Below are 15,078 nucleotides of genomic sequence, written 5' to 3' on the forward strand. Positions count from 1 at the left end.
TAACTTCTCTCTATAATTCCTGTGTAAACATTATATTTTCATGATGTAATTTAGAAGACCTAGAATCATGTAGAGTGATAATTACTGGGCCTTCTCTTGCACAAATGTAAAAACTGACAGCACATAGTCACACATTCTTGTTATATTATATATATAATTATATATATATATATATATATATATATATATATATATATATATATATATATATACATACACACACTAGCATTACATAGAAAAGGCTCAGAGATATTATTAGTAACAAGGCATCCGGTTACAAGGGCTGCTTGCCAGGAAGAATTAAGAAAATACAGGTTTGTTTGCTGCTGTGATTATACATATATAGATAAGACGCAGTCATGTATATGTGCTTTATTCCTGAAGAAATACACTAATCCATAATATCATTATAATGCTGATATAGACCAACATATGTACTGATAAATCATTCAGCTCCATGTCATTTCCTATTAAGGTATATCCTCACGTTTTATTTTTAGTTAAATGCATATTTCTAGCAAATAGGTTTGGGCAGTTTCTAATAAATAAATTATACATTATAAGTCTGATTACAATGTAAGAGTACATGATCTTTTAACCATGTGGCATTTTAGTGTTTAAGTATTAAATAAGACTATATCTAAGATAGTAAAAATATACCCGTTGTTCTCAAATTGAAATTCATTAGACAAATGATATATGTATATACACAATTTTATACACAGCTCATATTTCCACCCATATAATTATTCATGAAAACGTGTAGAAATGGTCAGTGTCACATTCAGTCACAGAAGGGCAATGCTTTTCCTTTTCCCAATAAATACAAATGATTTCCACAAAAGAGAAGGTCAAAGAGGAGCTTTAATATTTTATTAACAAAGTATTTTCTTGAGTAGATAGACAACGTAGAAAAAAGCACGATTATGTATTTGCTTGTAGCTCACATCTGACTTGTTCTCTCCAGGCTTTTTGCTGCATCTTTAAGCTTCCCTACCAGGTCCTACAAGAGCAAAAGTGTAAAAGCTGTGAATGCATAAGTTTTATTTTGGTTACAGACCAGCGGGACAATACATAAGTACATGATCAGTAAGTAGTCAATCTCCCAAGCAAAATATACCAAAATCAGTGTTCAACTATAATATTAATTATAAAGAAACGCTCAAGTAATCTCTCACAAGGTCAGATATATATATATATATATACACATATACACACACACATATATATACATACACACACATATATACATATATATACACACACACACACACACATTTTCATATATACACACACGAACCCATTGACATACTAGTCTATAGTGTTTCAGATTTTCCTATTACCTTGTATGAAATATTTCATTATATTTATTTTAAGAACTTCAAAGCTGATCTTACAGAACATGTTTACAAATACAGATTTTCAGCTTGTGTTTATGTATTTTGCTGTAAACTTAACTCAGTCTAAAGATTGTTGTGTATAAGAATATTCAGAGCTGCTAGGGCCCCAGCTTCTGCATTTTTGTCACCACAAACACTTTCAGTACAACCAATCAGCAGTGCACAGTTGTAAGAATATAACTCAAACATACAATTAGCAGCAAGACATACTGTGAATAATCACTTCTAACTTGTGTAATATCCATAACATCTAAAATATTACACTGTGCATTGCCATTTGTAAAACACAATAGTAATTACTTTATACTTAAATTATAATTTTTTTTGTAAGAATTAGCAAAATATTTGCTTAACCAGACGATATTAATGAATACCAGAAATATATAAGCACACATTAATCATAAATTATACAGCTTAAATATAGTGTTCAAACATTTGTATTATGTCTTTAATATGTAAATAATGTCAGCAAAATGTATAGACGGCATTATTATTCTTAATGTGTTCATTTCAAGGATACCAAACAGAAATATAATGATTAAAATGTTACCAATATGAAAAGACAAAAAAAAAAATCCCTTTATTAAATAAATGTTTGTGTATGTTAGAAAGTCTGAATTACAGGAACTAAAATGAATAAGCAATGTAAAACAATACCTGTAACTGTTCCATAGAACAATTAAAACTAATATCCGAGTTCTGTCTAGGATCCAAACTCTGAAAAGAAAGTTTGATAAATTAAAAAAAAAAAAAAAAAAAAAAAAAAAATTGAAGTGCTTCAATTACAACTAGTTAATTTAATTTGAATTACCTCTAGATTTAGCTTCACTAAATAGCCTGGGCGATTGTGTTTATAGAGTTGGTTAGTCTAAGGAAGGGAAACCATTGGTTATTTAGAATAAAATATCACTACAAAAATATTTCTGTAAACTAGAAGATCTATTTCATATTACCTTTAATTTATATTCAAGACGCCAGGAAACATCAGTAATATGTGGGGGGCATCTCCCTATGCTATAGATTGAAAATATATTCAGATATTTTAAAACTTTGCACAAAAATAATTTGACTGAAAATAACTAATAACAAACAGCTGGCACTGAATAAGAGAACAGAACAGACCTTTCAAGAAGAATCTGCAAAGAGTCCTTGTTTTTCTGAAGACCAATACAAAACAGAAACAAAACATTACCTCTATTAAAGATACATACACAATGCACACAAGTAGAAACAAAGAACTTTATTGCTAGGCAGCAAAAATTGATAATAAATTGAACCTGATATTCTGTCCAAAATTGTTCAGTTCTTTCCTTATCAAATTTACAGTCTTCAAGGAATGTGCTGTAGGAAAATAGGAACAACGGTATTACTTTATTTCCTTAAATGTATATTCTTCATACATCTTAGTGTTGTTGGCTGGCATATGTACCTCAGTGCAGTCCTGTCCACATCGTGTTTAACTGCTTCCAGAATGCAAGTTATGACAGCTGCAAAGCAATGCTTAATGTGTGCAGGATCAATGTTCTGCAAGTCTGCATTATCTAAACAAACAAAAACAGAATTTAATTCAGTACATAGAAAAGTGTGATTGGTGTGGGAAAAATATAGCAATTCTATGCACTTGTGCAAGTCAGAACTGTGCATATCATTCATACAAACAATTGCAGTATTCTACAGATATTAAATCATTTCTTTTGATGCCATTCAAGGAGGAAAGTGGATTCAAGCGGAATAATCCATTATATAAACACAGCTAATAAATACTAAAATCTATACCTTATGAAAAAATAATATGACACGTATTTGTGCAAAAATAGATCTGAAATGTTCCCAAAATTAGCACCAGATTCTACAAACAACTGAATGTAAAAATAAAATAAAAAATAAATAAAAAAATCAGCATTGTTTCACGTGTTATATATTTCATATCTTAGTTTTTCTTGTGATAGCAAGCTTTTTTTAGAAACTGAACTTCTATGTCATAAATTAATTGGTGATATAAACAGCATTTTAATATATAAAAGCACAGAAATGCTGCTTTACTAAAACAATGTATTCAAATATTACAGAAGACTATGTTAACTGACTTAATACATTTTATTTGTATTTATATTCAAATATGTAATAGCTGTCGTTTATATTATTAAATAAAAACAAATATTTAGTTTTAAGTCTATTGTATAGCTAAATGCAATGTAGGGATTTGCCCACTATTAGTAAAACAGTGTCATTCTTTACAACCCAGACACCTTTAGGATTGGAGCGATATAGATTTGTAAATATGTCTATAAATAAAAATAAATAAAAAATACTTTGAGATATTGCACAGCAGAACATTATCACCATAAATAAAATATACTACGATTTGGAAATGCATTCAATGGTCAAAACCTTTAATTATGGGATAATACAGTGTAACAATAACTAGTTCACATTTTATTTACTTAAATGTATATTGCACTGAAGGTCAAAGAGGAAAATGACCATATTCTTGATGTGTGTGGCAGTTATAGGTCAACCAATTAGTCTCCAACGGAAATCCAAATATTATTAAACGTAATATCATCCAAAACCTCAAAATGTATATACATTTAGTAAGATTATTAGAAAACACACACATACACGTGATAAAAATGACCATCTGTTTAATAGATACAACACTAGTAAACTTTCATATAAAATATACAGCTAATCCATAATATGAGTAGATTTTATATTTCACCTTATATTTATATAAATGATTCTTCTGGAAAGTCTCCATCTTGGTTTGTAGCTATTGCTGCCTTTTCATATTTGTTTCAAATATTCAAATGCATTGAATCCATCACTAATAGGAAATTCTGATACCAACTGCAAACCATAATAGGTTTGGTATTTATCATTTTAAAAATGTCATGGGGTATTTAAGCACATTATTATATCCTAAAATATACCTAATAATTCAAATGTTAGAAATGATGTGGTTATATTGTATATGGATAGCTACATCTGTTACACTGTAGCAGCATACTGGTATTTGCAATTGTATCACACTCCAATAAAAATATCTAGTGGTCTTTCCATAATATTTTCAGATATATTTTTTATTTACATTATTATGACATGGCATAGTTATATTTTCTAGAATATTGTGTGAATATGATAATCAATTTCCTCTGCATATTTAGGGTTCTTTAAATAAACAGACTGCGGAAGACTAAGCTAAATTTCTTTACTTCATTTGAAAGAAAAAAAAAAGTTCTGAAATTAGACAGTCTTTAGATTGGTGCCACAAATAATAAACCAATACTAAACTCTGAAAAGCAGAACAGCATAAAACAGGGCCAAGAACTAAAAACTCTGACATGCCAGGTTCTGCCAAGAACTCAGCAGCACTGGAACCGTGCCAAGTGGTCACACACAGGGGTGACAAAAACATTACCAGGCATCGCGACCAAACGGACACTAGGAAGGAGAGCAACACCCACAAACCTTGTGTAAATACACACATTATATTATATAGTGATATGCTGTAATAATAATGTACAATTCAGTCAAATGTACAGGAAAAATCCCTGTTACATGGTATGACAATATACTTAAAACCAATAATATTACATCAGGCTGAATTTTACATTATTATAATAATATTATAATAGCGATATGCTGTAATACAAATGTACAATTTAGAACAAACAGTTAAATTCCTCGCTTAAATAGTATGATATATACTTAAAATCAATAATGTAAAATAGAGAGCAACCAAAATATATTTATTTCAGTTCTTCAAATCATTTTTATGGTTTTCCAGGACTCAAATCACAGAAAATGCAATCAACTTCCACTGCCATGTTATATTTTAATGTATAGATTCCCCTACATAATACAGAGAGACCAACACTATAGCTGTTACACGTGAAACATATTGTCCATTGCATGATAAACAATTATGTGAAATAAATTAATTTTGTATGTGACATAGAGCTGCCCCATGTTTAATACAAAATGTCCATAACACATATACAACTATAATCCTTTAATGTGTAGACTAGAACAATGAGCAAAATATTATTTTTACCTCTAGATTTTATATATAATTACACACACAAAGTGTTCTTCCCAGGACCTGTAAAATGGGCACACCACCTGGCTGATTTTACTGAACACCCAACTAAAATGAACGCCAATATTAAGCTAAAATTAATCAACATTAAGAGGCCATTATAGTCAAAAAATGAAATGCTCCAATTCATTATAGACTAAAATGAGTATTAGGCAACACCCTGTTCTATTTCCATAAATGCATACACCTAGTGAGTCTTGTTACCACTACAATTTTAAAAATTCTTCAATGCATATTTTTATTTTGTTCCTACTTTAGGAGGTCAGGGGCAGATTACTATTTTGCAATATTATAACATTTTCTGTAATTTATAAGCAATATGAAGCACAAATTAATTGCATAGTTTAACATTAATTGATTTAATGATAAGTTGTGCAACAAACATTTATAGAACTTAAAGAGCCATAATATTAGAAAATTACTGTTAATTCATTTGAGCATACGATTTTAAGACTATTGCCCCTACACTGCAAAGGGGGATCCAGTCAGCAGCTACACACCTGAGTTTTTGCTCATAACCAGGGTCTCAAGTAGTACTTCTACTGTATGATTAACCCCTTTGCAGGGGTTAAACAAAAAGTAGGGTCAATAGTTAAATTTAAATTCTCAAACAAATTAGAGCATGTCATTTTTCAGCTATTATGGCCCTTTAAGTTGCAACAATATTTGTTGCACAAATTCTCATTAAATCAATTTATGTTAAACTATGCTATTATTTTGTGCTGTGGATCACTTAAGCAAGTTATAAATAACATTTTATAATATTGCAAAATATTAATCTGATCCCAGACTAGGAACACAAAAAACACAATGATGAAGGGGAGCAATCCCCAAAACATAACTAAATAAATTTACTTGATTATTAAGACCAAAGAGTGCTGTCTCCTGTTTGCCATATCTTACCCTTATTCTAGCACCTTGGCATTTGAAGGACTGTTTGTGAGAGTGCACCTGACTGTGTGTGTGTGTGTATATATGTGTATGTGTATATATATATATATATATATATATATATATATATATATATATATATATATATATATATATATATATATATATATATATATAAATAAAACAAACGAGTGTCCGGACAAGATGCTCAAAACAGGTTCATTTATTGAAGAAATAGCGCATAAAAACACACACACAGCGGCTCTGTAAATACCATGTGGAGTATTAACTTGCAGGCATAGAAAGTAACATGGCCAGATAGATAAGGGCTGTTAGGCGCACAGGTGGTGGGCTATGTCTGACGCGTTTCAGCTCCTATAGAGCCTTACTCATAGACTGCATAATGCCCACTTCTAACATGCAACTTTAAATAGGCTAACCTAACTTGTTATTGGTTGTGATAAAGCCCAATTCATGCAACAGGTGTGTGTACTCATTGGGGAGGGACTGGGAGTTGCAAGATTGATTAGAATGCAAGCTATTAGATGTGATATGTACAACGTTCACACCCACTCTTAACAATGTCTGCTCATAAAGAGTTAAAAAGTTAAGGACCATAGAGAGAAAAAGGGTGTTAATAGGCAGTACCTAACGTATAGCTGCAGTCTAAGGGTAACCCATCTATGAATACATTTGTAATGGAATCAGTGCGAGCATTAATAACATTGAGTGCAATAGGGCACTAAACGTTGTATAGTTATTGATGTTTAGTAGTTTTGTTATCGAATAGCCTTTCACATTTGAATGGCATATAGCCTATATGTGATAGTATAATATATGATATATATGTATATGTGTCCTGTGAACACTCATATACTATTATATATACTAAATTATCAATGTGTGTATATATATATATATATATATATATATATATATATATATATATATATATATATATATATATATATATATACACACACACACACATACACACACACATACATACATACACTGTATTGAAAATAGTAGTGGTAACAAAAGACAAAAAATGATGAAAGCATGGAAATAGAACAGGATGTTGCCTAGTGCTCATTTTGCTGGCCTGCTTGTGAATGAATGGCAGGTCCCTGTTCATTCATTTTCCCACTATAGTCAGTGGGCACAGAAAATGCTTAGGCATTTGCCAGCAAAGAAATACAAGAGTCTAGTAGGCCCAGTCCATAATCAGCTCCTGGAGTCACTGTAAGATTATTCATAAGAACCCGTAATATGACAGACAGGACTAGAATATGGACAAGCATCAGTTCCTGAGTGCAACTATGTAAACCTGGGCAATTTTCCAATGTTACACACAATCAACAGTATTACCAGTACACAACATTATTCCAGGGCAGTCAGAAGAATATGGGTATTGCACACCAATGCCTGTAAAACCACTGGAGACAGTAGGCAAACACTATGGTTAGTAAACAGACACCATGGACAGTATGCACTCACCATAACCAGTCAACAGTCTCCAGAGACAATAAGCAATCACCAGGGACAGTACACAGACCGACAGTCACTAAGGACAGTAGGCAGAGAGTCACCATAACAAATAACCATTGTCAAGGTTGGTAAACATTCACCAATGTAGGTAATTCCACTGGGGAAGTACACAAACACTACAGAGACCAGGTAGGGAGTCAGTAACAAGAAGAGGTTAAAGTGACTAGGTCAAATACAAGAAAAATGTTAATACAGCCTATTTTATATAGGAGGTTACAATTGGTAGGTCTTTGCTTCACAGTTTAATTTTCCAGGGCTCATGTAGTCAGCAATAGCAATGAGTTATTACAGCCAATAAAAAGTCTGTATGGACACATATTTTGAGATAACTCACACATACATTTTTTGTCTATACAAGAAATGCAACAAATCAAAGCATCCCATATTTCAGGTATATGGCCATGGATTTGACAACAGGCCTTACAGACTAACATTTGTATAAAAACCCAATAAAACTCTATATTTCTGTGCACAAACCACATAAAAGTGTTATTGTTTGCATGCAAAACCATATTAAGTTTGCATCTGCATGTACAAAGCACAACAGATAATTAAGTTTTATTTAGTGTGAGAAAAATGTTAAAGTTTGTGCATTACACCAATATGAAAGTATGTAATTTATGCAAATTTGCTTGGGAAAACAATAATGCACGTATGCATAAAAAGAGAAACTGCAATTTTATAATACAATTATCCATTACTGTTATAGTTGTGGGGTGCTCTGATGAAAAAAAAAAAAACAGTGACAAAACAAATGTAGATACTTTTTCGTGTGCTCTAATCAGACAGAGAACTTTTGTCTGGGCTTTTAACATAAATGTTTGCAGGGGAGACACTTCTGCTTTTAATAGCAATTCTAGATAACATGGCTGCCTGTGGAGTGAAGAAATGCAAGCCTGTATTTTTGTCCTGCAGCAAAATTGCATCTGGGGAAGTGTCACGGATGTGACTAAATATGTGTGTTTCAGTTCTTATGTAATAGTAGGTGCCCATGTTTCACACATTTCATATGCATATTTGCCAAAACACATGATTTTGAAAAGTACTGTATGGCTAATACAGGCAACCATGAGAACAGATGTTACATAGCTCAATAAAACAAAATTCAGTGACTAGGGACTGTACACAACCTTTTAACAAGACAAATACACAGTAAGTAGTGGCAACATTACACTTATCCATTAGGGTCGCTATTAGGGTTGCACCGAAATTTCGGCCACAGAAACATTTCGGCCGCAAATGGCATTTTCAGTTATTTTGCCTGTTATTTTCGGTAACATTATTGTGTAGCATATTTCAAATTTGTTGCTAGCCTAGAGCTGCTGTTTGAGTTCATTACTTGACTTACTGTTTTGCATATTATAGTTTTCTAGGACTATACTTATTTTGATAATTGGTAAAAGAAAAATATTAAATCTGATTCTGTTACACAGAACTAAAGAATGATACAGTATATTGATATTTAATATTGTTTTAAGCAGGGATGCACCACAATTTCGGTTGCAGAAACATTTTGGCCGAAAATGGCATTATCGTTTATTCTGTTTCATATTTTTTCCTTTTATTTTTTTGTAAAATTGTGTAGCATATTATTGTTAAGATATTTTGTGTCCAATTTTAGGGTGTTACTTTCAATAAAAGTGTGGTTATTTTATTGGCTTGCAGTTTTTCAATTCAGATTCATTCATTAAATAGTCTAATTATGCAAAAAATAAAATATTTTAAAATAATTTGGGGGGGAAAAAAAAGAAGACATTTTTGGTTTCGATTTTCAGCCAAGTGCATTCTGGATTTTCGAGTTCGGTTTCGGTCCAGAATTTCCATTTCGGTGGGATCACTAGTCGCTATAGAGATATTCTCCAGGACTAATGCACAGTAACTGAGACCAGAAAACCAGCAGATCCCTAGTCAAGCAGACACATTGCAAGGCCAGCACACAATTTGAGTCCATGACAAACATACACATCCAAAGACAGAGGCAGAATATGAAACTAAAGGATATAAAACAAAACAGAGACCATAGTGTAATGTTGTTTCCTAATATAACTTTACAGAATGTTAAATATACACACAAACTCCATGGTATAGACAAGCATTACAATGTCCCTATTCCATGTGAATGTGTACACAAAAAAATAAAATATATATATTAGAGGGAAAACATAGGAGAGGGGGGGGGTTGGTCACAATCCTTTAGAGAAACATTTATTTTTAGTTAACTGTTCATTCATTAACATGTTTCAGTGATAAAACTCCTTCTTGGGGGGAAAATAACATCAGAATGTCTGAAAATAAAGTCAAAATTAAACACTAATGATTCAGATAGAGCATGCAATCTTAAACAACTTCCAATTGACTTATATTATCAAATTTGCTTCATTCTCTTGGTATCCTTTGTTGAAGAATACATTAAGGAAGACTGATAGAAGCTTAGGAGTGTGCACATGTCAAGCATTCTAAGGTAGCAGTGTTAGTAACTATGTATAACATTGCAATAAACTGCTGCCAGATGTCTGAAGACAAGTACATGCTCTCTAGCTCGCCTAGGATTACTCGTTAAAGGATACCAAGAAAATTAAGCAAATTTAATAATAAACGTAAATTGGAAAGCTGCTTAAAATGTCATGCTCTATCCTAATTCATTTTAAACTTTACTGTCCTTTTAAACAATACAATTAGACTGAGAAATGCTGTTACCATTGTGTGGCCTTTAATGTTCAGATATTCCAGCGCCAGGACACAGTCAAATCCCAGGGCAAACACAAATAAGTCTAAGTTACCTGATTTAAAATGATCCATCATCCAAGCAAACCTTTTAAAATGAGTTCAAAAAAAGAGCAGGACGTGGTATGTTTAAGGCAATTTAAGCCATGTTACCCCAAACAGCTGACAATGTAACATAAATAAAATAAATGTGATCAAAACCACTCTGTAACTGACCTGACAAACTGGCCCATTTGCTGACGTATGTGAACTTGATTGGCAATAAAGCATTTGCTTTGTTTCAACCAACTTAAAAAATGTAAAACATATTCAAATATGCTTTTATTGGACTCGATACCTTAAACAATGATTGAAATCGACTTTTATAACAGTGTAGCAATAAAATGTCTTGTAAGTCTAACAAGTGACATCTATATTTGTTCACTGCCAACACAGATAGAGGTTATAAGGAACAGCAGACAGAGCAAGTAATTTGAAATAAATAAATTAAATCCAGTTTAATTATGTTATCAAGTTCTTTGTTCTCTTTTCATCCTTTGCTGAAGAGCATACCTAGGTGGCTAAGGAACGACCATGTTACGGGAGCACTAAATGGCAGCAGTTTTGCAAAAATGTTTTTAACAATGTTCTATATTGTTGCAAACACTGCTGTCGTTGTGCACAAACGTATACGATTGTTATAAACATTAATGCATCACCAAAGCCATATAGTGCTTCAGACAAGTGCATGCTTCAAAGTCCACCTAGGTATATTTTTCAACAAATGCCTACAGAATGAGAATTTAAAATAGTAAATATGAAAAAAAAAAAAAAATTCCAATTGCTTGTTCTAGCTGAACCATGAAAGTTTAAATTTGATTTGTGTGTCCCTTTATGAACTTTATAACTAATTTTGCAAATAAGTATATCAAGAGCATGCAACTTGTAACCACACTGACTGGATATCCCAGTCTCAATTCTGTGCTTTGTAAAAAATGGCACTAACAAGTTACCTATTTTCCTAGCAAAATTTATTTGGTCATTGAAAATTACTCGAAATAGGCGACTTTGCAACTTAATTGTATATAATGTATAACCATTTTTAAGAAAGTATTCAGCTTGTCCAAATCAGACATTTGTGAAGAGACCCTGCAGCCAGACCCCCCTAGGGCCCTGCGCACAGCCAGACCCCTAAGGCCCTGCGCACAGCCAGACCCCTAAGGCCCTGCGCACAGCCAGACCCCTAAGGCCCTGCGCACAGTCAGACCCCTAGGGCCCTGCGCACAGCCAGACCCCTAGGGCCCTGCGCACAGCCAGACCCCTAGGGCCCTGCGCACAGCCAGACCCCTAGGGCCCTGCGCACAGCCAGACCCCTAGGGCCCTGCGCACAGCCAGACTCCTAGGGCCCTGCGCACAGCCAGACCCCTAGGGCCCTGCGCACAGCCAGACTCCTAGGGCCCTGCGCACAGCCAGACCCCTAGGGCCCTGCGCACAGCCAGACCCCTAGGGCCCTGCGCACAGCCATGGCCAGCACAAAGATCTCAATGCCAACACAAAGGGGTAGATTGCACACAAAAAAAATGTATCCATTTGTTTTTTTCAAATTTAAAGTTTGTGGAGCAAGTCTATCTGTGCCATTTTTCAAACACATATACACGTAAATACCCACAGACACACACACACATATATATATATACATATATATATATATATATATATACGGACAACTATGCCAGTGAACAAGGGCTGAAGCTTGGCTCGAAACATGTTCGGCGTTTGGTTCTGAACACCTTGTTGCAGGCCTGCGACTAGCGTATGCAGCTTACATGTTTTTACATGATTTTTAATTATTTTGATAAATAAAATTTATTTTTAAGAAAACATTTTCACAGTATCTCTTTTTCTCTGGAGCTGCGGGATGACAAAGTGTGTTCCAGACAGTGTCATCAAGGCTATATAAACCAGGCAGCCTCATTTTGAGGAATAGAATGTATTTCTATACTAGAATCAAAGGATTCAGCCAAGTAAGGTTAAAATTTATAGTGTTAGGACCAGTCTATTTTTGGGACACCTTGTAAGTGGTGACTGGCTGAGCAGAATATGGCCATATTGTGTGACTAAGATCCCAATGTTATTTAAGAGTATAGAGTTTTAAACAGGCATTTATTGCAGACTTTATATCAAAATAAGTGTCGTTTCATTTTGGATGTGCGCTAATATTTTTTTGAATATTTTTTTGTTTGTTTATATATATATATATATATACACACACACACAACACTCACTGGAGAGCAAGTCCTCGAAACGTCACAAAATAAATGAGTCTTTCACTTCTTTGAAATCCAGCGAGTGCTGTCCGTTTTTTGCAATATTTACAACCATTAGACTGAACCCTGGTAGTTGGCATTTTTGTAGTGAGAGTGTGGGCCCTCCTGGACATATATATATATATATATATATATATATACACACACACACACACACCCCACCACCACCAGCAAAAAGATTATGACTCACTGAAGGCTCAGATAAATGATAGCATTTTTTTTAGCAATAAATTATTTTTTAATTAAGCGCCTGCAATATCTCCAAAGTATGACTGTACTTTATCAGAATTAACAGAAAAACACTATTCAAGTCTATGGGGATTTTTATAGAAAAATAATTGATGCCCTTGTATAAAGGATTGTGATCAAACCCATTGTTAGCAAAGCTAACAAATCCAGCAAACTGTAATCTATGGTTGTGGACAAAACAAAAGTGCCAGTAGCCAGCCAGCAGGACCAGCACTCAGTTACCAGGTACAACAGGCAGAAAGCAAAGCAATCCTTACAGCCAGCACCCACAGTCCCCTGGGCCCAAAACCAGATCCATGAGAAAATACAGTCAGATTCCAAAGCCACCAGACAATTGGGTACCAGGGCCAGGACAAAGAGTCAATTCAAACAGAATAACCAAGCAGCAAATAAGCCAGCATGGCTAGCAGACAAAAAGGACCCGTTTAGGTACAATACGTCCCGCACCCAATCACTAGAGAGCAGGAAAAGCTACCACGTACTGCAGTCTGCAGACACATTTCAGAGGACCAGGACACACAATCCACAAGGCCAGGCCGCGCAGTCACAAGCGACAGTAAACAGCAAAATACCAGGGCCCGCATACAATCAATCCCAAAACCAAATACCGATTAGGGTCAGCTCCGTGGGTCACCAAGCAGATCCCTAACAGAGCGCATTAGTGGCACTCTAGCATACCGTTTGCCCCTGTACATGTATATGGTTGTCTAGCTGCATTGTTTTGGTGCTTTACATCAGAAAACGGTACAACAACGGGCATCTGAGCAGCACAGACCGTTTATGTTCATTCTGCACACAGCCTGGGGCCACCGAGCGAGCTCGGGGTCCAGTGAGACAACCTTTGTATGGGACCACTACTCTACTCAGGGAAGCAGCAGATTCACACAGTTATGCCGCAGTCCCACTCTCCGCCAATCCGCTTACCTAGCACGGACTCCGGGGCCTGACCATCACCCAGGCTCAGGAAGGCCGCACGGAGAATAGCGGTGAAAGATTTGGGGCTAAAATGGGCCGGGTTGGCTAAACGGTGCAAGCCCCTTTGTAGGTCCTCCGATAGCTCCATTGTGAACAGGCGACCTTCCACCTCACAACACGTGACCAGACCAGCTGACAGCAGCGAGCTATACCGCCTGCTGCAGCTTGAAGCTGTGCGTGTGCTCACTGCTGAACTGGCTAAATATGCTCAGCGCTGGCTCACCACCAGTTCCACAAAATACGTAACAGGCCAGTTTTTATGCTGCGCGCTTGTGGCAGTTGTTCTGGCCTTTCCCCTCAAAATAATAGATTCATATTTGAATCGCAATGCTTTATAGACCTTACTCTCTTATATTAACGTGTTCGTAGTACAAAGCGAAAAAGCACACAGCAATGGTATAAAGAGCCCGTCCGTGAGCACAACAGCAACAACTGAAGTAACACAATTACTTCAGAGAAAATGTAGATCAAGCTGTTTGGTCTGAAAACTGTTGTTATTTACCTAAAATGCTAATTACAAAAGAGCCACGTTCAGTTAAAACAAAATGGTTTTCGTGAGAAAATTACTAAACAAAAATACATGAACATGCGTTGCATGAATTGGATACCAGGATATATTTGTAAAACCTAACGTAAAACACCGAAATACTGTAAACTTGCAATATACACATGTAACATGCAGCAATAAAATATTGGGGAAAATACACGTTTTACAAACTTTTTTTTTCCAACTAAAAGCAATCTCCTCACCCACACAGTCACAGAAAATTCTCTAATTAAATTTACCTTGTTAGTGGCAGGTGTCTTGTGAGCTCAACCGTGAACCTCAGAGCTCTGGGACCTCCCTAGTTGCAGAATATATATTTTTTTCTTTTTATAT

At 34.7% G+C, this 15,078-nt stretch overlaps 1 protein-coding gene across 1 annotated transcript in view; it reads right to left on the reverse strand.

The window, feature by feature from the left end:
• BMI1 (BMI1 proto-oncogene, polycomb ring finger) overlaps positions 1-14,397 on the reverse strand; it is a 28,952-nt gene extending 14,555 nt beyond the window's left edge. Inside the window, exons 1-8 of the mRNA XM_053715700.1 lie at positions 14,148-14,397; positions 2,830-2,941; positions 2,678-2,741; positions 2,523-2,557; positions 2,354-2,414; positions 2,212-2,268; positions 2,058-2,117; positions 948-1,003 (exon numbers count right to left, since the gene is read on the reverse strand). Of these exons, the coding sequence (XP_053571675.1) occupies positions 948-1,003; positions 2,058-2,117; positions 2,212-2,268; positions 2,354-2,414; positions 2,523-2,557; positions 2,678-2,741; positions 2,830-2,941; positions 14,148-14,286 (584 nt within the window). The 5' untranslated portion in view covers positions 14,287-14,397. The remainder of the gene's footprint in view (positions 1-947; positions 1,004-2,057; positions 2,118-2,211; positions 2,269-2,353; positions 2,415-2,522; positions 2,558-2,677; positions 2,742-2,829; positions 2,942-14,147) is intronic.
• Positions 14,398-15,078: the final 681 nt, after the last annotated feature.

The sequence above is a fragment of the Bombina bombina genome, chromosome 5 (assembly GCF_027579735.1).
Source record: "Bombina bombina isolate aBomBom1 chromosome 5, aBomBom1.pri, whole genome shotgun sequence".
Lineage (NCBI taxonomy): Eukaryota > Metazoa > Chordata > Amphibia > Anura > Bombinatoridae > Bombina > Bombina bombina.